Here is a 23,160-nt window from a genome sequence, read left to right as displayed (position 1 = left end):
CTTCAAATCAGAATAGATTGCAAATGCTGAAGTTTTCACTAAGAATTGGACACTGAAATTTTCAAGCTATATAATAGTAGGACATGGAAAATGAAGAAATGAAAGTTTAAAAATAATGGAATAAGAAAAGGAAACTACTATAAATGATGGGAAACGTTGGTTTCAAAATAAATAAACAAGTGGGGAATGGGATATTCCTGATACCCCATCCGACCACCAGGAGCTGCCTGCTTATGGATATGATGGTGATGATGACGTGGCAGTTGTGCGCGCGCCATTTCGGCCCCTCCAATCACTCCGCCATGGCTGCCTCTGCCCTGCCTTCTAGAACCTTCCACCGCCTCCGGCTCCCCTCGTCTGCTACTTCCCATCCTTCGAGGGAGACTTGCCTCCCCAGCGCCGTCTCCCGGCGGCGGGCAGCCGTGCAGCTCCTCTCCGCCGGTTTCTTGACCGCCGTCTCGCCGCCGCCGCCTTCGCTCGCCGCGAGGAGGGGACGCATTGTAGTGCCGCCGGAGGATTATCTCACTGCACGTAAGTCGCTTCCTTGCGCTGTTGGTTTAGTTTCTGTTTCTGCATCTATGAAGCCTGCGCCGCTTGCATCCCTATCTGTGCTGCACATGTTTGCAAAGCTACAGCCTTGCTGAATGCTGAAGCTTGCTAACAATTGCCTAATTGAACCCCATTTTGTGCTCTCCAAGCAATTTGATCTGGTAGCTTTTGGTAGCAGCTGATGGACTCAAGTACTACGATCTTATTGAAGGGAAGGGTCCAACTGCTGAGAAAGGTTCAGCCGTGCAGGTAAAACCTTTAACCTTCCACTTCTGCTGTTCTAAGCACCTGCAGCCACATCCTTCTTAACTGAAACTCTGAACTCTGAAGGTTCATTTCGACTGCATATACCGTGGTATCACCGCAGTGTCAAGCCGCGAGTCCAAGCTTCTAGCAGGGAACAGAAGTATCGCGCAGGTGATGTGGCAAACTGCTCCTGATCTGTGTGCTATCAAGGGTACTCCTGCTCTAGGGCAATTAGAATTAAGATGTTTGTGTGTCTTCTTCTAGTAGCCTTATGAGTTCATTGTTGGGTCACCGCCTGGGAAAGAACGAAAGCGGGACTTCACAGACAATGCCAATGGGCTATATTCAGCGCAAGCAGCACCAAAGCCTCCAGCCGCCATGTACACGATAACTGAAGGGATGAAAGTAGGGGGAAAGGTATGCACAAGGACAACTAGCACAAGTGAAGGCAAAGAATTCAGTCTTTCACCTCAACTATCTTACTGACCCTATCTCTGTTATCCTATATGCTATTGGTCATGCAGAGGAGAGTAATTGTCCCTCCGGAGCTCGGATACGGGAAAAGGGGGATGAGTGAGATACCGGTAATTTTTTTTAGTTTATCAAATTCCTAACTTGATTAGCTCATTCATGCACTGAAGTAGAATTGTTTGATTCCATGCTTTGGTACAGCCTGATTCTCCTTTTGAACTGGATATAGAGCTATTGGAAGTGATCACTCCTGCAGAAAAATGACTGTTTTTGTTTGCAATTGATGGGGAAAATTAATGTACTTATGGACAGTGCCGAATTTCAGAGGAATGGATTAAATAATTTACTGACATTTCAAGTCCATGTTGATAAGAAATGCTATGATTAGATTCATGCTGAGATGGTAGTTGCTGGGATAAGATCTTTTGTACCAGCCCACAAAAAAAAGGACAAGAATCAGAACTAAAGTATGTAAAATATTTCTCTCAAAAAGTATGTAAAATACATGTGATTGTTTAATGATTATATTGAAGCAAAATTGGGCAATGAATATTCTCCACAGTGTCATGGAGCCTCTTCAGATCTACAGGAAAACAGTGAACAACGATCTGCCACTTGGTGAATGCAGCTTGTTCAACGGTTGCTCATTTAAAGGTCATCAGGGCCATTGATATCCTAAAATAAAAGAATAAATACCATGCTGTTAAAAACATCAATTGCGCTATCAGCTTGATTTTCATCGAGATATGACAACCTGTCATTTCAAGTTTTTTGTTACTTCCTTTCTTTTCAGAAGTGAAATGCTAAAATATCATCTATGAATTCTAACTAGCATAAGCATGTGACAAGGTAATATAAATGCTGATAAACATTAAGCAGAGAAAAACTAAGGTATCTGTTTTCTTTAAAACTGCAAAATTCGTGAGACATCAACAAGAGTGTGCCTCTTGAGAAAATATACCTTGTTCTCAATCACCGTTCCATCTGGGATTTCTAGCTTGACACCAGGTTTTGCTGTAATGGTCACTTGCCCCTAAAAATTACAGAGAAGTGTCATTACTCCCAAGGCTTTAGCACTGTAAGGTATGCATCTTCACAAAAAAGGTCATAGCAACAACATGCGAAGGGGTGCTTTTCAAAAAAAAGGAAAGGGGTTCTGCAAATTGTCCACATAAAGTTTGTCCACCAATTATAAAATGTAGCATGATAAATATAGTCTTCGAATAAATACATGCCATTTGTGCGAATGAAGGAAGATGATCCACAACTTATTAGGAAGATGTACCTTCAGCACGATGCCAAAACCAAACCAAACATCACCAGAAACCTTTAAGCTGTCAAGCTCAACAATGCTAGGGATTGACTTGAAGCGACTAAGGAAACTCCCAACCTGTCATTATGTGAAGAAAGAAAACCATCTTATCTGCATTTGGACCTTACAACTTAATGTTAGAATTTATTTCTATGAGGAATTAATGCTAGAGCTTGACCTTCTTGAACTCAGGACCCAACTCAATTGAGGGATTTGATGGATTTGTTCTCACTGAATTGCGTGTGACGAAGCCATCAACCAAGGTGTATAGATCAGACTAGAAGGCAAAAAATCTTTTCAGTTAGATTGTGAGGAAGAGCATTATCTGCGTACTTTTATTCAGCATATTTACAAACCTGCACTAGCTGCAAATCTGATGTTGCCTTGACCGGTAGGAACCGGGACCTTGGAACATTGATACCGATTGCATGGTCAAAGAACTGGTCCAACAAAATATTGTTTATTATCTTTAGTTGTAAGATAAATGTGGCGATGCATATATAGTATTTTGGTAGTACCCTGATTGCTGCACCAGCTGCTGTTTCCAGCTGAAGAACTTTCACGCCTTCAACTTCCTGAAATTACATTTGTCCATTGTAATCATATTTATATTCTTCACAAATCATATCGGACACTGGTTATAAAGTTCATGAAGTAACCCTGGTAGCATGGATTTTTACCTTAGGATTCGGGATGATCTCCATTTTGAGTGCATCAGCTTCAACAAGGCGTTTGATAGCCTTCAAGTTCACCCATCTGCCAAAACCAGCAATAGTATCAGAAAATCTTGTAATTTTCTTTCAAAAAATAAAATTAAAACTACGATCTTACAGATTATTCGTGTTGAATATCTTGAATTTCTCAATTGATTTGAACTCATTCACCTATGTTCAGAAGTTTTTGGAAGCAATGTCAGAAAAAGCTCCACAATTACTTGATTGTTGCTGTACTTAATTATTTCGAATGTGCTATGCTATCTTCTGACTTACATGTGCATCAGGAACTTGTGCAATCTCCAGAAGCTGCAAACAGAAAGAAAACTATGACACCGATGAAAATCCAGAAAAAAAAATGCGTTAAGTCTGAGAACATCTATTTATGCACAGAGTATTTGCAATCTAGAACATCATATGAGGACGAAATTCTTGATCTGGTACTCTGCTAGCACAAGACAAGTTTACCTGAACCCTTCCTTCGTATGAGATCAGTGTGCCACCTTTTACATCAGCCAAAGTTTTCGGGGTGACCTGAAAAGAGGTTGTAGAACTTCTTTACCAGCCAACTTTAAGTAATCAATCTGCTTCATCAGATATCAGGAAATTACATACCTCCATACAATATTCATTCTGCTTGTGGATCAAATGGTTCAGTATCTCTATTCACCAGTTAAGTACATTGCAAAGTAGCATGCTCTTTATTAACCAGAAAACTTGTAAAGTTAATATAATGATGCTAATTTACATAAGGATACTCATGTCAACAATAGCACCCAAGTTATCCGAGTTTGCAATGAACACATACTCTTTTCCCTGCAACAGGGTCCAAAAAGAAGGAATGTTAACACATGAAAGGTATGGATGAACAATGGGAGCTAAGGACACACTCCAGATTGATGCAGACCTGTGAGAGTAGTAAATCGAGCTTTCCACTGTTCATCAGTGATGGGAAGATATCACCATGTCCAGGAGGGTACCTGAATTTTTTATTATTATAATGCAAAGGTGTTCAATATTGGTACTTGTGTTCATGGGCCATGTCATGAATGTCCTGATTGAACTATATATGGCAATGGCTTACCAGCCATCCTTATCGGTCTTGCCCTTGGAAGGCCATGGCAAGAACTCGTCAGCTACCACACGAGGGTACTGGCTCTGTAATGATAAAAATTGTATTATAGTCAGCTTAGTATATTTTTGGAGTAACACTACAATTATCCAACACCAACAAAATTTTGCCTGGCGTACCTGGTTGAATGTGTGGATCTCAATGCTCGAATTTGCGTATTTCTCAACAATCTGTAGGACAAGCATACCTGTTAGCTTTTGATATTGAATATGAAGAGGATATAACTTGTGAAGAGAACTTACCTTCAAGGTGTCTTCATGGGTGTTGAAGGAGTTCATCAGAAGCAGTGGCACATTGCTGCCGTACTTCTTGTTGAGTGACTGAAAAAAGAAATGACATCATTGAGTGTCGCCATGCGAAAGATACAAGATCAGGTGGTGAAGTTTGACGGGACGCTGCATAGATCATGATTTTGTAACCCACCTCGATCTGGATAACAATCAGGTCGAGGAAAGTAAATCCGTTGCGCACTTCGATAACCGACCTGCAATGTTAATTTCAGACAACATGTTACAGACAGCTTCATAAAAGAATGCTGCTGAATCAGACATGTTAAGATGCTACTGCTCCAATCAGCAATTCAGAGAAAGAAAAATGCTTTCCTGAAATGAATTGATACATCCGCCATGCAACTTACTTGGGCCCTGTGCATCCCATGGTCGTTCCCAGGCCGCCGTTGAGCTTCAGCACGGCGAGCTTGTCAAGCAGCTTCTTGGTGGCCTCGATGTCTGCATTTACTCAAACAAATCAGTCAGGTATTCACATTTCCAAGAATCAGGTTCAGGATTACGCTGAAGAATAGTTGTAAGGATTCGAGCTGTCTGATGCAGTCGGCACCTTCAGGTGGGGACTCCAGGGCGTCGTACGGCACCACCACCTCGTCGGTGGGCGTGTGGATCTTGGCCCACTCGATGAGCTCCTCATCGCCGCTTTAATTTAGTTTGCCGGCACGATCAAACGCAGACGCGGTCAGAACGATGCCGAAACGATTCGACATTTTTCTAGATCATGACGATGGGCCGATGGATAGTGTTACTATGTTACTACTTACCTAAGGTAGCGGGCGACGAGGCTGAGGAAGCCGGACTTCTCATTCTCGCTGCAGACCAAAGAACACATTAGGAAGATGCAGCAATGGCAGGGAAGAAAAGATCAAGATCTCATCAGACATCAGTCATGAGTGATCTGCTGAAAGTGAAAGCGCGACGGGAGGTACTATCACCTGATCTGACCGAGGCCGGCGACGGCTTCCCGCAGCTTGGCAAGCTTCTCGTCCGCCATTGCAAGATGCGTGTGGATGGGTGCGTACTCCGAGAAATGGATCTGGGAAAAGAGAGAGGATGGTGTCGATTATTATAGGCAGAGCGATGGTGGGACGACGAACCAACCAAAAAGGGGGGCGTCGCGGCGTTAACGCTGCATGCAAGACAGGAGACCCGTCGCTGCGCCGGCCGTCACCCGCGGAGGAAGCACAATTTTTTCTCTTTATTTATCTCCTTTCATTAATATTAATTCAACTTTTGTTTTCTAAATGCCTTTTTTATTTTCTAAAGAAAAAATAGTGAGCTGGAATTTTTATATTTGTTTAGTTATTTTTGTACTAGTTTAATCACCGATCAGGATTGGATCCGGAGAGATGGCAAGTGTTCATCAATCATCTTGACATGTGATAGGCGACCATGAGAATCATCAGATTCAGAACACATGTGGTTTAGTTATGTTTTCCATATGTTCCAAAGTGCAAGTGCCGACACTTTGTTGGAGCTGCAGTTGTTTTTTTTTTCTTTTTGGTGCAGCAGCAGTTGCCCAGATCAAGGTTTATTGCATACTTCCTCCAGTTTTATTTATATGTCGTGCCTCATTTTTGCAAATCGTCAGAAAAGGATGTCGCATTTGTGCTCGCATGCACGGTGGAGTAGTACTACTCGCTAGACTTTAGTCTGCATGCAGCCATGCAAGGGGTGCCATGCAAGGGGTGCTAGCTACTGCAAGTGTCCAAGCACTAGCATAATGTTGATTTTTTATGGGAGCAGATTCTTTAAGAGAAGTGACTGAAAGTGATTCTCTTTGATTCTCTAGCATAAACTCTTAAAATCAGGATGGAGAATCACCTCATAGAATCAGGAGAAACTACTTTTTTCAGCTTCCAACCTCTTAGTTCATTTTAGAAAATCACTCCACAGAATTAGCAGATAATCACTTCTCTCTGAAAAACTGTTTAACAGAGCTCCTGCTAGAATCAGCTCTGAAAGCTCTGTCAAACGCACCGTAACTCATGGGAGAGAAAGGGCTGCTTGGTTCCCCAAGCAAGTTAATGGGGTGTTTGGATACAAGTTACTAAACTTTAGGAGTGTCACATCGGATGTTCAGACGCTAATTAGGAGGACTAAACATGAGCTAATTATAAAACTAACTGCAGAACCCCTATACTAATTCGCGAGACAAATCTATTAAGCCTAATTAATCCATCATTAGCAACTGGTTACTGTAGCACCACATTGTCAAATCATGGACTAATTAGACTTAATAGATTCGTCTCGCAAATTAGACTCCATCTATGCAATTAGTTTTGTAATTAAACTATATTTAATACTTCTAATTAGTATCCAAACATCCGATGTGACATGTTCTAAACTTTAGGAGGTGTTTCCCAAACACCAAGCCTACCCTTGCTTTGTTGTATTGGCGCAAGCCATGAGGAGCTTGCTAGCCCACGAGACTCTCACGGTGGCAACGAAAATCTTGCCTACACAAGCCCCGTACATTCTTGCTGAAGAACCAAACATCAATTATAAACTCTCTCCTTGCTGTGCGAGGCAACATAGTGCTCGGCAAAACTGCCAAGCGCGCCCAAAAGTACCATCACCTTGGTGTGTACCAAAGGAGAATCCGACATCTAAATAAGATCGGAGGGAGTATTGGTCATTAGCTAGGGAGAAGCTCTGTGGAGGCGAGATAAAAATTCTTGTTCGGTTTAGAGTCCTGCAGGGGCAGACCCAGCCCAAAACATGAGTGGCGCCCTGCTAAGTAATGGGCCTTCGGAGCTACAAGAAAATGGGTCAGATTCTACTGAAAATTTAGACTTTAAGTGGCGGTTCGTGTCGCCACTGGGCCTGTACTGGGTCCGCCCCTGGAATCCTATGGTCCTGACACGAGGGATACGTAAAAGTTTTTTCCTTCTTCAGAAAAGAAGGAACTCTCAAGCCCATACAATCTCCGTAATTAATCTTAGTGACTTCTTTGCGTAGCACGTATATATACCTTGACGTTCGGAAGTAATTCGCTAGAAGAAAGTCAATACGCAACCAAAAGATACCTACAACTCCTATGAAAAAATCCAATTTAAATATGGATGACAAAATAAGACAAGCTATAGCTGCATTCGACTGACCCAAAAATCGCAACTAAAATTCTGTAAAACCAAAGCAAACCTTGCCTAATGCATATAGCATTAGTTCTTAACCACTACTCTCTGTTCCAAATTATAAGTCATTTCAATTTTCTTGGAGAGTCAAAGCATTTCAAGTTTGACTAAATTTACACAATGATGATACCAAATAAATATCATTAGTTTCTTCTTAAATATATTTTCATAGTATGTATCTATTTTGTGCCATAGACCTTTATGATCCTCTCTATAGTTTTGGTCAAACATAAAATGGTTTGACTCTTGGAATAACTTATAATTTGGAAATGGAGGGAGTAATAATTATCTAACCTTAACCTATAAAGAACTAATTATTTAAAATTAACTAGGCCGACATGGTCGAGTTCCACTGATCCCAGCCATAACTTGCCATCCTTCTCTGCGATGTCGCTAAGCGTGACGCCCTTGGGCGCCGTCATCACCTCTTGCTCCGCGCCCTTGCTGTTGCCTGTTGACCCGGACGCCGACGAGGTGCTCCGGAGCCGTCGCGTTGATCTTCTCCCTGTTGAGCGCGAACCAGTAGCCTCCTTTGGTGTCTCGCCTGACGTTGTCCGCGTAGCCCGGCAGGTCGGCAAGGAGCTCGTAGCGGCCAGCCTTGGCCCCCTCTGATCCGGCCAGTAGCTAAACGCCTGGCACGGCCCCGTGTGCGCCACCACGACATGCGTCCGGTCGGCGCTCAGCGCGACGCCGTTGGGGTACGGCAGGCCGGCCTTGAGCACGGCGACGCGCTTGGCCCGCGCGTCGTACCTGAGCAGCCCGCCCCGTCGTGCCGCGGTGGATCATGATCTGCGTGTTGCGCGCGCGCGTAGGTGGTGCTGGAGTCGGTGAAGTAGACGTCGCCGGTGGCCTTTTTTGTGTGTTTATCATGTGTAAGACGGGACTCCAGCGCTGCCGCCGTCGGTGGTGGTGGTGCCCTAATTAATCAGCAAATCCCCTAATTATTTGTCTATCATAGGCTGGCCGATACCATCAGGTGTTTTAGATCAGCATTTCTGATTTCGGCCTTTCTGTGCCATTTGTGTTGTCGTTGCGGTGGTGTAATGTAAGCTAAAACATCCCTAAACCCGTGTGCGTGCACCGGATAGGTCCGCGATGTACAAAACTTTTTTCTTCTTAATACAAAGATACGCAGCTCTCCTACGTATTCACGAAAAAAAATTCAGGGTTACCGCCGCATGTTTTCTGATGGGAGTGCAACTGGAAGGACACAGGTGGGAGGCCACGAACCCATGTTCTTCCTGACTAAAATCTTCAGGGGACAGTTGGAAAGGTGAGTGCAAGTATTTGGAGATTTACAACCCTGTATACCCCAGCAGTTGCTTTGAGACAATGCAGAAGCTTCGCTTGGTAGTTGGGACAGCCTTATGCCATTAGTGCTGATTGAGTTGGGGTCCTCTATCTATAGTGGTTGAAAGATGAGATAAGCAGAGAAATATTGTTGATAAAACAAGTCTTATGTTTGCTCCAGAGAAACCCTACTTTACATGTAACGAACCTAAGGAAGGGTTCCATTAATGCGCACGGTTATTTACTTAAGGATTACATTAATATGCACGGTATGAGAATAATGTTCAGCAGACTAGCGCAGCATAACGTGCACGGTTGCTGCTTTCCTTCATGCTTAAGCAGTCACAATCGAAACATGCATCGCAATGGACAACTAAACAATCAAATGATATCGTTACATTAAAATTAATAGGTAACTACACGAAGCTGAGGAAGCCAGAAAAAAATGTTGGATGCATATCCACAGCTCAGCATTTCCAGTTCAAACTATCACAGCTGACAAGCTTCGTATTAATACACTACAGCAAGAAATCTACTTCAGCGGTTTCAACCCTAGTGAGGCCCGGAGCTTGTTCATTTCTATGATCTCAGGATCATTTGGATCCGGAGCATTTCGTTCTCCCTTCTTCTCTTTCTTTTCCTTCTTCCTCTTCGGTTCCTCCCTTGTGGCGCCATCCTCACCACGTCCTCGAGGACTCACACTGCCACGATCACGCCTCCTGCGGTACTCTCCATCTTCACGGTCTCTGTCTCGCCGATCCCTGCTCCTTGAGCGGCTCCTGTGCCTGCCACGGTCTCTGTCCCGGCGTTCCCTTTCCCTACCATCCCTCTCACGGTCTCGGTCCCTGTCTCGGCTGTAGTCATCGTCTCGCAGACGGTGACGGTCGCGATCCCTATCCCTGTTTCTGTCCCTTTCACGATCTCTATCTCGGTCTCTGTCCCGTCCTCTCCCATAGTCCCTATCGTAATCCCGATCTCTATCATGATCTCGGTCCCTGTAGCAGAGATAGAAGTGCAGCAGTTATTACCTAAAGGCGGTTAAATCAACAAACATCAAGTCACTGCAATCACAAGGGAGCAAAATTCTCAAGTCAAATGTTTTACTAAAGACAAATCCCCATGGCCAAAAAGAGATGAGTAGTCATCATGATACACCTATGGAGGTACAGTAAAAATAACCAAATTGACTTGCATGGCAATCAAATGGAACAAGTATCATACTGTATTACTCATTAGCAAGACACAGTACCATACTGGCCACAGTGTTCCAATTTAATATCACATTTCAGTTTCAACAACCTTTTGTTCTTCTATCCATTACTTATCCACACCTGATGAAATACTTTGGACTGAATAGGTCTGTTTTTAGTAAAAAAATTTACTTGATAAAAAATCCAGCCTTCCCCAAACTTTTAAGTTACAATTTTTACGTTACAATACCAGAAACAGTGTTTGCAAAATGCTAATACAAAATCATTAACATTTCTTTTATCCCAGTTACACCCTTGGTTTACTGAAAGCAAACAAGATTTGATATAATGATCATTTGGCTGATCAACATATGACAAGTACATCAGAACCTATACACTTCTAATAAAGAAAACAGAAGTATTTAAGTAGTTCACAGAAACCAAACATATGTTACACATTAAACTTTCATGAAAGCAAGCAAGTTATTGTGAAAACCTGAAATGTGTCAGCCAAAGCAGCCAGAAAATATGCAGAAACAAAAGAAAAGAAAATTATGCTACGGACTTCAATGTAAACTAAAACAAGTGAAATGATATGAAGATGTTAAATTCCAAGCTATTTATGACTTTCTATCTGTTTGGCCCATCATACTTCTCACTGCACACTATCAGTGCAGAGAAACCTGGCAGAGCCACAATTTTCACTCTAGGAAGCAGTTTACCTACCAATGGCTCTTGATATTAACATGCCATGGCAGTAACACTGATATGAAAACTGCAATGATACAGCAACAGCTTCCAGTATATGGTATCAAGAATAAAAATCAAAGGCATCTAGACTAGAAATTAAAAAAAATGATATTTTTATCAATCGTCAGAACTTAGAACATTATTTTATTAAGCTGGTCCAAGACATCATATTCAACGCTATCTGCCGTATAGGCGTTAGGACAAAATTTAATGAGTTTTTACTCTGCAGTTAGCCAGAACACAGATAATATACACTGAATGCCAACAGGATATCAGTAAGAACAGAGTTCTGCAAAACAAAACTGCTGTATGTTCTATAATGACAGTAAGGCATGGTATTTTATTTTGGAGCTATCAATAACAAAGACAAAACATGCATGCGCTCACTAGACACGTGACCAAAAAGTATGACTTAAGCAGAATGGCTCTCATGATTAGTAAAAAGGAATGGACTTCAGGTTCATTAACCAGTCAAAAGGCATTTTACAACGTTGTTGGCTTGAAATTTAAGAGATCACATCACACAATCAAAAGAGTGCTAACAGCTTGAGTTTAGTGAACTCATCTTTTTTACTCTGATACATTATTTTCACACAAGCAATATTGATACTAGACACTAATTAGCAGGCCAAGAAACAGTCAGAATAATTCAATAACAAACCAAAATATGAGTGCAGTTCATAGAGAGCAGCATACCTGTGATGCCTTTCGTGTTTCCGGTCCCGGTCCCGGTCCCGGTCCCTTGCAGGGCTTCTTCCACGATGATTATCCTGAAAAGATGATAAAAATGAATTCAGCATACCAAGTTAAAATTTGGTAGAGTCACTGCAGATTGAATTGAAAAGTGTGTCAACCTTCTCATGGCCATTAGGCTGGTCAATTTCCATAGGTTGTTCCTCCTTGTCTTCCTCTTCTTCCTCAAAATCATCCTCAAGTGCACTTCTTCTTGGTTCTAGAGTTCCAGACGCTTCAAGAACCCATCTGATCAAACAATCCACAAAAGTCCACTCATGAGATGAAACTGAACGCTAGAGATTTTTTTTTTTTTGAAGATATGAGCAAGCAGAAAACGATTTTTAGAGCACCTCAGAGGCTCACTGAACATTTGGACTAAAACAAACCTTTTCTGAATACGGGGGAGGGCTGTATCACAGGAGTAGTCCTTGGTCAGCAACTCATCGATGAACTCATCAACATGGGTAAGTGCAAACTCTGAAATGAAAAATGAATACCTTTGTAAATAAATGCAAGCCCAAATATTCACCCCAAGTTTAATTACAGTTACCAGTGCAAAAACAAATGAGTTTTGAGGAATTTAAATTGGGGAAAAGCAGGTGCATACGTCCATCGCTGAGCTTATGCCTGAGCTTGCGGTAGTCGTTGTAGAGTGGCTCCAGATACTGGTAGACATCAGCAACGGTGCCGGTGAGGCGCAGGTAGAAGGCCCCCAGAACGCGAACATACCTACCGAGAAAAGCAACATCAATGCCGTGTCAATTTGACAGAAAGGAACTGCCAAGCCGTTGAGGGGGGGGGGGGCAGGAAAAGAATGGAACCAATTAGAAATCGGCAGACAGAAAGAAAGGCGTACTTGTAATCCTCGTTCTTGATGAACTCGACGACGATGTCCTTGTCGGGCTGGATCTGCAGCATCTTGAGCGCGAGGCAGAGGAACGGGGTGGGCTTGCGGTTGCCGCCGTAGGTCCCGCCGGTGTGGTCGAGCTCCATAGCCTTGTCGACCAACGTCTCGGCGGTGAGGCCGAAGCACTGCTCCTTCCAGTAGGTGCTCTGGTAGATCTTGGAGCGCACAATCTTCTCCACCAGGTTCTGCGGGTTCGTCCCGTGGATGCTCTTCGCGAGGGGGTCCGTGCGGTTCGCCATCACTTCGGCAACCGCGCCCCGCGGTCGCCCCTCGCCGGCGGCGGCGGCTGCGGCTGCGTGGTGGTGGGGATCGGATTGGGGTTTGCAAACAAAACCCTAGCCGGTCGTGCCCGCAGACCCAGCCCAAAACATGAGTGGCGCCCTGCTAAGTAATGGGCCTTCGGAGCTACAAGAAAATGGGTCAGATTCTACTGAAAATTTAGACTTTAAGTGGCGGTTCGTGTCGCCACTGGGCCTGTACTGGGTCCGCCCCTGGAATCCTATGGTGCTGACACGAGGGATACGTAAAAGTTTTTTCCTTCTTCAGAAAAGAAGGAACTCTCAAACCCATACAATCTCTTAGTTAGGCGCAAACTATCATAGCAATAGACATTTGATCCTTGGTACAGATTTCTTAGCATTTGTTTGCGTGTAGCTACATCTCTCTCAGCCACTTCATTCGGATCAACAATATGTCTAGGTCTCTTACGCTGATACCAGTGCACAATCATGCTCATGACAGCAGAAACAAATAAAGCAGCCACCCTTTTTCTCTTTTTCCTACTCATCTCTCTCATTTGCTCCATGCTTGTATTAACCAAGTCTATGTTGTTGTCAGGCATCTAAAGCACATATGCAAAAAGGAATATTTTAATTTATCATCAAAATGCTACACTATTTTGGATAATCAGTAACTTCTTGTGTTAAAAAACAAGGATTTCAGATTCTCAGTTAACATATATTTTTTTTCTAGAGAGGTCAGCAGTCAATGTTCTCTACTTGGCTACTTGTGCAAATCAATGCACTCAACAAGGTTCAAGGTCCAAAAAACAGAATGCACTCAACAGGTCCAAAAAACAGAATGCACTATCCATGCTTGTTTCTGTCCAGTTATATATTGCAGAATCAAAATGTACCAGACTACACTATCAAAATGTCCTTAAGTAACATTAAATGAATAATTGAACCTGCAAAGTATACATAGGGTGATACCTGGGTCAGGATCTGGTGACGCTGCAAAGGAAAGTTCAGATAAGAGTAAACAGCCTCAGGAACACTCTGATATTCAAGCTGATGATAGCCATTTATCTGAAACAAGAAATGGGGAAGTGGATCAATCATCAAGCATTGGTGAACTACTCCCACACAAACCATCTGTAACATGTTAGTGAGCCTATTTCACCTTCAGTACTTGACATCCATTTCTGTAGTGCTCTTTTGGCACGGTAAATACAAGATTGTTCAGATATCGGAGGTGGTGAATCACATGAAGGACTTGATTGAGTTCAGCCACAAGAACAATCTTGGTCCGAAAGGTACGATGATCGTGCACATTTTACCTAACAGTGTCTTCAGTTTTATCTAGTAATAACTGCTTACCGTCACTTCCTAGTCCCCCCATTTACCTGTACTGCAGTTCTAATATTTTCTGTGTTCATATGCAGAGAGCCTGAATAGTTATTCTAAAACTATTGCGAAGTTTCAGAATATGCATGATTCAAGACAGCTCATGGCTGCTGCTAGCCTTGCCAATAACCAGAGCAACACCAAAGTAATGGGGGTCCAGCAAGAGGCAAGTGCTTTATCTAGTAATAAAATTTATATGGGTCAAGCTATGCGGTCTAAGTGTCAAACAGTCCAGGTCTCCAGGAAATCATGGGAATAACAGAATATGCTACCTACTGTAAGATTCTCTATGCTAACATACAGGCTACATTGATCGTACATCTAATTATTCACTGAACGCAATAAAGGCTAACTATCTGCTAGAAAATAGTCAGTAAAAATGATACAGGCAAATAATCAGTTAACATTTTGGATAATTAGTAACTTCATGTGTTACAGTTTAATCAGTTAACAAAAATAATACTGGCAAATAGTCTGAACTCTGGAGCGCCCCAATGCCTAACCTAATTTCACTCTAGGAGATGCTCCAGGTTTGCACTAAAATGGCATATATTCCTACAAAACATTGGGGATAGGCACCAGGTGTACAAAATAGTTTTTATTCAATGTCATCAGCTTGTCACTGCCTGATTACAAAGCATATCACCATGTTGGCAAATTTAAAAGGGCAAACAGTTGGCACATGAAGCACAACCAGTACATTTGAGGTGAAGAGAAGAGGCACGGCATCGATGGAGCAAGGAGCTGGTGCAATTGTACAAGAGGATCAATTGCAAATGTTGAAAATACATTGGACTGTTGCTGGCACTCAAAATTCTGCATATGCAGCTCATGTATACTAGTACTACTCATCCCACCCTCCATGTTCTATTACAACTATCCAAGTTCAATGAAAGCATAACAGTGTATAGTGTATGCACTATGCAGCATCGTTTAAATCCACTCGCTAATCTTTGAACTTACAATGTATCAGTGCCTCAGCATATCAGTTCCTTGCACCCTTCTTGAAGCCGCCCAGCAACGCCTTAACCAATAGCTAACAAAAGAGAAAAGAATCTGAGACAGTGAAATAATTGGCCTTAAGTAACATTAAATGAATAATTGAACCTAGGCAAACAGCACATCCAAGGCAAACAGCACATCCAATATTAACAGGCACATGTAAATGGTGATAAAACAGTTATTTTTTATCCAAGGCAAACATTGGTTCATGGAACGGGCAAAAAAAAGGAGCATTAGAAGCTATGCATATGCATGAACCCTTGCTGACATCTCTTAAGACCACGTTCATCCAGTCAGCAACCATGAAGATTTAGCATCAAGCGTTAGATAGGAACCAATTGCATTTGAAAAGAAAAATGAGAAGAGGCTAGTCATATAGACGCAGCAACATCAGACAGTCATTACTTGAATTATATACACCCATCAATACTCAATGGCACAAAAATTTAAGACAATATATGCAACCACATCAGTTTTTAAATTCTAACCATTTTAGTAAATTGCAGGAATTCCTCTACTTAATATTAGTCCAGTTAGTCTTTTTTTGCTCACAGATATAACTTACTTTATTTGACCAGAAACAAAGTAAGAGTTCTTCCACTCATCAGCTTACAATAATACATTGCCACATAGCAAAACAGAGTTCTTTTAATTTAGTTCTTTAGATCTGTCACAGGTTCTGGATCAGTGATTTTCTTCATTAGTCCATTTCAATAACCTCCTGTTACCACATTAGTATGCCAAAATAGAGTAGGAACATAACAACCAAGAATCATCAGTAAGGCACAAACTACTAGCAACTCTTAGGCCAGATGCCGCTATGCTAAACATTTGAGAACCTATCTCTGAGCCTAAAAACCATACATTACATCACTGTCAAGCAAACAAGCAGCAGCAAAAGATCTGACCATAGTAAGCTGACCACATTAGTATTTTATTTACTAATATGGAAATAGGAGATGAAGCAGATGAGTGGTGACAATTTTCAAATTATAAAATTGATAATTTTGCATTTCTCATCCAAACTTGTTTATATTATCTAAAAGTTTGAGTTAATTAATAATAGGAAGACCTTCCTGCATGCTCTAAGAAAAAGCTTGACTAATTATACTACTGTGATGGCCTCTTTTGCACTAATTCTGCCAGAAGCCCAGAAAGCATGGTTATACAGATCTACTGCAGCACATACATTAGTGAACATAAATCACCATGCTGAATGAGACTTGTTATCATCAAAACAGGAATTATAAAACAGTAGAAACACATGTACAGAGCTATGGTTTACACAAATCTAGTACATATCTCCATTCTACTGAAAGTAGAAACTAGCAAGCTTAAAACTTTTGATAGACAACTAATTAGCAGTTCATGCTTAAAACTAGCAAGCTTAAAACTTAGATCTGCAGGACTCACCAAGGCAGGAGTATTGGTGGTGCACGTCGATCTTCCAGTGAGTAAAATGGATAGCTGCCGAGCTCCTCCTCCTCCCGTCCCTATGCTTCCCTTCCCTCAGATCTGTCTACAGCCTCTAAAAAAGAACAAATCGAGTCAAGGGTTAGGGTTAGGAGAGAAATTGCTGTGTATGTCGACGAGGAAGAGAGGGAGGGAGAGGGGGAAGGAGCACCGGCTCACCGCGTGGCGTGTGGTCGCCGGCGAGAAGCTGCTCGCGCGGAGGACCGGCACGGGCGGCGCACTCTGTGCCGGCTCTGGAGGGGGTCGACGGAGGAGGGGGCAGCGGAGGAGGGGGCCGGCGGAGGAAGTGGAGGAGGGGGCGGCGGAGAAGTGGAGGAGGGGGCGGCGGAGGAAGTGGGCGGCGGCGCACGCGGAGAAGTGGAGGAAGGAGTCGGGGCGGCGCGCGCGGGGGGAAAGAGTCCGGTCGGGACCGAGGAAACGATTTCCTCTTTTTAGGGTCCGGAATGTGCGGTAGATAGATTGGATTCATGAGGAATCCCTCTTTCCAATTCCGGGAGCAGCCAAACAAGATGACTTTGGAAATTAATTCCAATTCCAGCCAATTCCAATGAAACAAACAGGCCCTTAGTTTCTTCTTAAATATATTTTCATAGTATGTATCTATTTTGTGCCATAGACCTTTATGATCCTCTCTATAGTTTTGGTAAAATATAAAATGGTTTGACTCTTGGAATAACTTATAATTTGGAAACGGAGGGAGTAATAATTATCTAACCTTAACCTATAAAGAACTAATTATTTAAAATTAACTAGGCCGACATGGTCGAGTTCCACTGATCCCAGCCATAACTTGCCATCCTTCTCTGCGATGTCGCTAAGCGTGACGCCCTTGGGCGCCGTCATCACCTCTTGCTCCGCGCCCTTGCTGTTGCCTGTTGACCCGGACGCCGACGAGGTGCTCCGGAGCCGTCGCGTTGATCTTCTCCCTGTTGAGCGCGAACCAGTAGCCTCCTTTGGTGTCTCGCCTGACGTTGTCCGCGTAGCCCGGCAGGTCGGCGAGGAGCTCGTAGCGGCCAGCCTTGGCCCCCTCTGATCCGGCCAGTAGCTAAACGCCTGGCACGGCCCCGTGTGCGCCACCACGACGTGCGTCCGGTCGGCGCTCAGCGTGACGCCGTTGGGTACGGCAGGCCGGCCTTGAGCACGGCGACGCGCTTGGCCCGCGCGTCGTACCTGAGCAGCCCGCCCCGTCGTGTCGCGGTGGATCATGATCTGCGTGTTGCGCGCGCGCGTAGGTGGTGCTAGAGTCGGTGAAGTAGACGTCGCCGGTGGCTTTTTTTTTTGTGTGTTTATCATGTGTAAGACGGGACTCCAGCGCTGCCGCCGTCGTTGGTGGTGGTGCCCTAATTACTCAGCAAATCCCCTAATTATTTGTCTGCAAAATTCAAGGTTACCGCCGCATGTTTTCTGATGGGAGTGCAACTGGAAGGACACAACCCATGTTCTTCCTGACTAAAATCTTGAGGGGACAGTTGGAAAGGTGAGTGCAAGTATTCTTGTGTGCAGGTTCTGGGCACTAAACCTTCCGGAAAAAGGTGACCAGAGTGTATAGTCTCTGCATCGTTGCTTGGCTTATCAAGACCTCTTCTGGTATTGAAGCCAAGCTGAACAAACTGGAGGAAGAGGTGACCGCTTGCGTCAACAGAAGAAGCAGGAGCATGCTGCTGCCTAATATAATGCGCATCATCAGCTGAAAACTAAATGTTACCCAAGTTCTACATCATTCATGTCTATTTAATTATGATATGGCAAAACGTTTTAGCCACTATGTATTGTGTGTGTGTGTGAGAGAGAGAGACTTGGGCACATGGCAAGACTTTCGCCACTACTTGTTCGCATAGATCGTTGGACCATGATGTCTGGTGCTTCATCCAATGCTATCTATGTATTCAGTGTGTGATCGATTAACTTATGTTAAAGGTAATGCTTGCTTCATGGTTTCTATATGAGTTGCCACCTGTGTTTTTTATATGACACTAGTGTATAGCTTCTCGCCAAAGACCAAACTGACGCAATCGCTATGCATGTTTTCTCACTATATACACACCAGCCATTGCTGCATTTGATTACCTATGCACATTCAGGAGCTCTGGTGTTTTCCTTGATTTGGGGTCGCGATTAATTCTGCGTCTGTCGAGGTGAATCTTGTTCCTTCCAAACAGCATGAAGACGTCGTGACCCATTTAGTTTCTTTTTATTGTTCCTGGTAACAATTTCACACACAAAAAATTCTGCTCCTGGAAGGTTTGTCTGAATTGAATGCCAAGACCAAGATGAGGAAACTTGAGGCCAGGCCAGCAGCCAGTAGGGATGGGAACGGTGGCGCTGACACCAGCGATCAACACAATTAAAGCTGGAGGGCATCAGCTGATGATCACGGATAAATGTTACTCAAGTTCAGCTTGCCCATGCAATTATGAGAAGGCAAAGTCCTGAAAGTGATTTTTTAATGCACTGCATATTTCTCTAGAAAATTCACAAGCACAAAAAAGAGAGAAAAACTGCTCCGGGCAGGTTTGTTAACGTTCATCATCATCCACATCCAATTTCCATCCTTACATCATCGCGCATCAACACCAAAGAGGTTACCATTTCAGCATCTGTACAAAGAATAACAGTGTCTAACGCCTAACCAAAGAACAAAGCCAACGATGTCGTGAACGCAATCCTACGTGCCGTATCTAACATTTATCATCTACTCCTTTTGAGCTATTGTTTTCTGGTACTGACGTATACACAGATATGGAGGTAGTATTCAGGGTTCTTCAAGTTGTTGGCGACCCAAAGGAACGGGATGTCCATGTCCAGTTCGATGCCCTGTACCCTTACTAGCTTCACTTTAGCTTGCTTGGTCGCCTCTCGCAGACTTGCGGAAGCTGGTTCTGCCTCCTGAGAACTTCTTGAAGAGTTTGTGGTATCTGAACCACCACCAGCTGAGCCCAGTTCCTCTGCATTTTGGGGGTCTGAGCTGAAGAACTCAGGAAGCAATGTTTGTAATGCATGCCCCAGGGTAATGTAGCTTCTGCCTGTGCCATACAGTGGAAGAACTACATGTTAAGGAAAACAACTACTATGGCTGTAAAATAGAACATTGTGGAATGTAGCATGCATGTTCACTGTGGTGCTACATACCTTCGACCTTCCGAATCTCAAATGGTCGATTTATGTAGGACACACTTTCCCAGTCACTAACAGGCATTGCATCTTCTATATCCTCAAGGTCTTCTTGAACACCACGCACATAGAATCGAACAGGGACCCTGCCTAACCATAGATTAATTAATCAGAACAACCAGGGTATATGGGTATATCTTAGCATGGCATCAGTTAATTGCTATGTGACTTGGAATTTAAGTTATAGCAATGAAAATTTCATAAGCATGGATTATCATATCAATTCCTGGTCACCATGAGAATTTAGAATTTTCAACCACGAATTACAGTAGAAAGTCCAGAGCAAAAGAGCATACATGGTCTGCCAGGTCCAGGAGATTCTGGCTCATCAGAACTTTGTTGACGCTCTGTAGAGGCTGTTTGTACTAAGCCATCCTCCTCAAATGGTCCAAGCTTAAGCCTGGTGGAGATATTCTTATACCCATCTAAGTTACCTAATAACAAATAACACAAAAGTGGTGAAAATGTGGCGCTGAAAGTATTCTGAGCATTTGACCAGGCAGACTGAAATGTTGTTTCCGGAGAGTACCTTTCGTTACAGATTGCCACAGAGCAACTTGATCAGCCTGGGACATATTCATCACACTCTTACTGTTCCCAGTAATGATGAAGGTGGCCTGCAAAAGAAAAGAGAAAGAATTACAATAGATTGCTTTGAGGTGGGAAGAAAGTGATGATAATTTTGGTTCTCAAAACAAACCTCTTTCAGAGAATTCATGTAGCTCCACTTCACACTATCTTCACCCTCGCATGGTGACAAAATTTCTGAGGGATATCCCCTAAAATGAACCTACATTATGATACATAAGTTTAGCGGACAAAAGAACTGAACAAGAGGAAAGGCCACACAGGAGCCCAAACAGCAGACTAATGCAAAAGATTTTTCATGACTTCAGACACCAACTGAAAACTGTGACATATATAAAAAAATTCTTAAGCCTGAATTAGTTTTTTGGCCATACTACCCCAGTTAACATAAAGTTTCACAAACACCCAATGCTGCTCTTTTTACCTAGTCTACAGTATACTAAGTGAGCAATGAGCACCCTTTGAAACATTGATGCCTGTACGACTGCTATATAGCACGCTATGCAAAGTGTTGCAGACTTGCAGTAAAGAAAGTTTTCATTATTTCATATTGATCTAGTTGGCAAAGCTGAGCTCTGAGAATATGGTCCAAAACTAAGACAAAACAGATAAAACTTCAAAAGGCGTCGAGTTGGTATAAAATGCATGGTAATAATTTAAGCTAACAAGAATATAAAACACAATCTAAATGGTTTATAAGATCCACCATTGCATTTAACAAAACCATAAATCACAGGGAAAAAACATATCACAAACATTCAGGTAAGTAATATCAAAATCGTCGAGAAAAGTAAAAGTGAAAAATCCAGCCTTACTATTAGATTCCATGGCCTTTCTGGATCTGCACATAGAAGGTCGAAAAGAACTCCAATTGGTACATACCTAAGAGTGCCAAAAAAGAAAAAGATCAGGAAAGGCAGTTAGCAATTTGAGGAGTGTTGAACAATAGCATGTGCTTTCAACTTTCATTATTTATCTTACAGGCAAATTACTAACACAAACATATAGAGAAGGTAGCATATGTTACCATTTTAATGGCAGCCCTTTATATTCAAACCAAACAGTGTCAACACCAGGTGGGAGAGCGTTGCTGAAATGAGCCTTTATAACAGGTATCAAGAGGGGCAAATACCCAATTCTTGGCCCCAAAGTCTGCTCAAGACAATCCATAAATGAAACTGATAAGGTAAGGAAGCACTAGAAAGGTGTGCCAAAACTCTGTGCACTTGTTAACATGAGGAACACTCGCATAAAGGGAAAGATGAACCTTTCAACAGAAACAAAAAGGTAAATAGTAGGTTGCATTTTGCTGCATTTTATGGTAGGCATTTTGTTGCATTTTATGGTAGGAAGGGGTAAATGATGATCATCATGAAATGACTGTTGTTTTGCACATAAGACACCAACAAAACAAACAAAGAAGTAGCACCCATGCTTGATTATCAGACTGGAAACCAAGATGTAATAGATTTTAAAGGCAGACACAAGGAATTCTCTTGTATTGTAACAGCAATGAACAGCCTGTATGCCAGACTTATCACAGGCCACTGCATAAAAATTTGCAGAGTTGTAGCACTGAACTTTTAACTCCTTAGACAAATGGAATTAGTTTGACTCACGAGCCATGATGATCCAGTGACATTAAACTAAGCATACTACCGTAGACATACCCTACAAAGTAAAGCCTGATTTGAGGTTTTGTTTGGCTTGCATTCTTGCAGTTGTGGGTGAGAAGGTGAAGATTTTATTACCAGGCCTAAACTTCATCCGAATCTTGTACAAGCGTCAAAACATTGGCAAATCCTAAAACAGCATCTTCTGAATTCTAATCTGACAATTACCACCCTTCACTGGTACAGCGGTACTGTACTGCCCTAGAAATTCAGCAGTTCTGATCTTCACAACCACGCCAAGCAATTCGAGAATCGCGTGGTACAGACAACAATTACTCGACACAAGCCGCCGCAATTTGGACGGCGGCGCCAGTTGGGATGGAGTTGTTAGTAACGAGCGGAGGCCGAAGCGACTAGAAAGCAGCAGCAGCAGCGGATAACTTTTGAAGAGAGAGCGGAGAGAGAGGGAGGGGGGGGGGGGGGGGGGGGGGGGGGTATACCAGGAAGGGTGGCGGCGGGGGGAGCGCGGTGACGTCGGCGTCGTGGAGGTGGACCTGGAGTGGCACGGCGCCGCCCCAGACCCGCCGCGCCGCCTCCTCCGACCACGCCGCGGCCTCCTCGTGCGCGGCGGCCATTGCCGCCGCCGGCGGGCAGATCTCGTGGCGCGGGGCCTGTCCCCAGGGCTCGCTGGACCAATCCGCTTCGCTTCGCCGGCGTCGCGTAGCGCACGCGAGAGGGGAAGGGAGGGAGATGGCGGCGGAGAAGAGGAAGCAAGCCACGAGCACGAGCACAGGGTCGGTCGAGTTGGAGTTGGGTTGGGTTCGGTAGGGGCCGACCGACGAGTCCTTTTCCGGAGACGAACACGCCACCACGCTAAAATCGAATCTCTGTTTCTCATGAAATTCATTCAAATTCCTCGCGTTTCATATCTCCCTGTGCAAGGTTTCTGTCTGTCTATGGAGAAAATCA

The 23,160-nt window shown here is 43.3% G+C and overlaps 4 protein-coding genes across 9 annotated transcripts; 1 reads left to right on the top strand and 3 right to left on the bottom strand.

The window, feature by feature from the left end:
• Positions 1-197: 197 nt before the first annotated feature.
• LOC117846531 (peptidyl-prolyl cis-trans isomerase FKBP18, chloroplastic) lies at positions 198-4,527 on the top strand. 3 transcript variants are annotated; one of them, XM_034727755.2, is made up of 6 exons: positions 198-531; positions 725-798; positions 880-966; positions 1,063-1,212; positions 1,320-1,379; positions 4,117-4,527. In XM_034727755.2, the coding sequence occupies exons 1-6, from the start codon at positions 234-236 to the stop codon at positions 4,144-4,146; spliced, it is 699 nt and encodes a 232-aa protein (XP_034583646.1). In that variant the 5' UTR covers positions 198-233; the 3' UTR covers positions 4,147-4,527. The 3 variants fall into 3 exon arrangements, with proteins under 3 accessions (XP_034583646.1, XP_034583630.1, XP_034583638.1); XM_034727739.2 differs by lacking the exon at positions 4,117-4,527 and adding an exon at positions 1,468-1,812 and having other exon boundaries at positions 201-531; XM_034727747.2 differs by lacking the exon at positions 4,117-4,527 and adding an exon at positions 1,468-1,812 and having other exon boundaries at positions 203-531; positions 728-798.
• Positions 1,730-5,803, bottom strand: LOC117846521 (UTP--glucose-1-phosphate uridylyltransferase). The gene is made up of 21 exons (XM_034727727.2): positions 5,646-5,803; positions 5,475-5,522; positions 5,261-5,352; positions 5,061-5,151; positions 4,847-4,907; positions 4,666-4,743; positions 4,543-4,593; positions 4,376-4,449; positions 4,199-4,271; positions 4,050-4,107; positions 3,907-3,953; positions 3,760-3,825; positions 3,568-3,600; positions 3,410-3,462; positions 3,259-3,334; positions 3,097-3,153; positions 2,935-3,018; positions 2,757-2,855; positions 2,552-2,656; positions 2,228-2,299; positions 1,730-1,941 (listed from the first exon to the last, which is right to left on the bottom strand). The coding sequence occupies exons 1-21, from the start codon at positions 5,702-5,704 to the stop codon at positions 1,915-1,917; spliced, it is 1,404 nt and encodes a 467-aa protein (XP_034583618.1). The 5' UTR covers positions 5,705-5,803; the 3' UTR covers positions 1,730-1,914.
• A 3,708-nt stretch (positions 5,804-9,511) lies between these two features.
• Positions 9,512-17,197, bottom strand: LOC117849211 (uncharacterized). Of its 3 annotated transcripts, none has more exons than XM_034730790.2 (10): positions 16,971-17,197; positions 16,760-16,874; positions 15,308-15,380; positions 13,931-14,026; positions 12,669-13,124; positions 12,420-12,541; positions 12,199-12,289; positions 11,932-12,058; positions 11,774-11,847; positions 9,512-10,132 (listed from the first exon to the last, which is right to left on the bottom strand). In XM_034730790.2, exons 5-10 carry the CDS (start codon positions 12,956-12,958, stop codon positions 9,670-9,672), a joined length of 1,167 nt encoding a protein of 388 aa, XP_034586681.1. In that variant the 5' UTR covers positions 12,959-13,124; positions 13,931-14,026; positions 15,308-15,380; positions 16,760-16,874; positions 16,971-17,197; the 3' UTR covers positions 9,512-9,669. The 3 variants fall into 3 exon arrangements, with proteins under 3 accessions (XP_034586681.1, XP_034586675.1, XP_034586684.1); XM_034730784.2 differs by having other exon boundaries at positions 16,979-17,197; XM_034730793.2 differs by lacking the exons at positions 15,308-15,380; positions 16,760-16,874; positions 16,971-17,197 and adding an exon at positions 14,121-14,387.
• Positions 17,198-19,309: 2,112 nt separating this feature from the next.
• On the bottom strand, positions 19,310-23,006 carry LOC117847185 (autophagy protein 5). 2 transcript variants are annotated; one of them, XM_034728381.2, is made up of 8 exons: positions 22,692-22,998; positions 21,606-21,730; positions 21,394-21,460; positions 20,691-20,780; positions 20,520-20,607; positions 20,287-20,424; positions 19,949-20,080; positions 19,310-19,842 (listed from the first exon to the last, which is right to left on the bottom strand). In XM_034728381.2, the coding sequence occupies exons 1-8, from the start codon at positions 22,824-22,826 to the stop codon at positions 19,526-19,528; spliced, it is 1,092 nt and encodes a 363-aa protein (XP_034584272.1). In that variant the 5' UTR covers positions 22,827-22,998; the 3' UTR covers positions 19,310-19,525. The 2 variants fall into 2 exon arrangements, 1 of the variants encoding a protein (XP_034584272.1); XR_004638577.2 differs by having other exon boundaries at positions 19,702-19,842; positions 19,949-20,076; positions 22,692-23,006.
• Between the last annotated feature and the right edge of the window lie 154 nt (positions 23,007-23,160).

Source organism: Setaria viridis, chromosome 1 (genome assembly GCF_005286985.2).
Source record: "Setaria viridis chromosome 1, Setaria_viridis_v4.0, whole genome shotgun sequence".
NCBI lineage: Eukaryota > Viridiplantae > Streptophyta > Magnoliopsida > Poales > Poaceae > Setaria > Setaria viridis.
The sequence above is the reverse complement of the archived record's forward strand: the minus strand, read 5'-3'. Positions and strand labels throughout refer to the sequence as shown.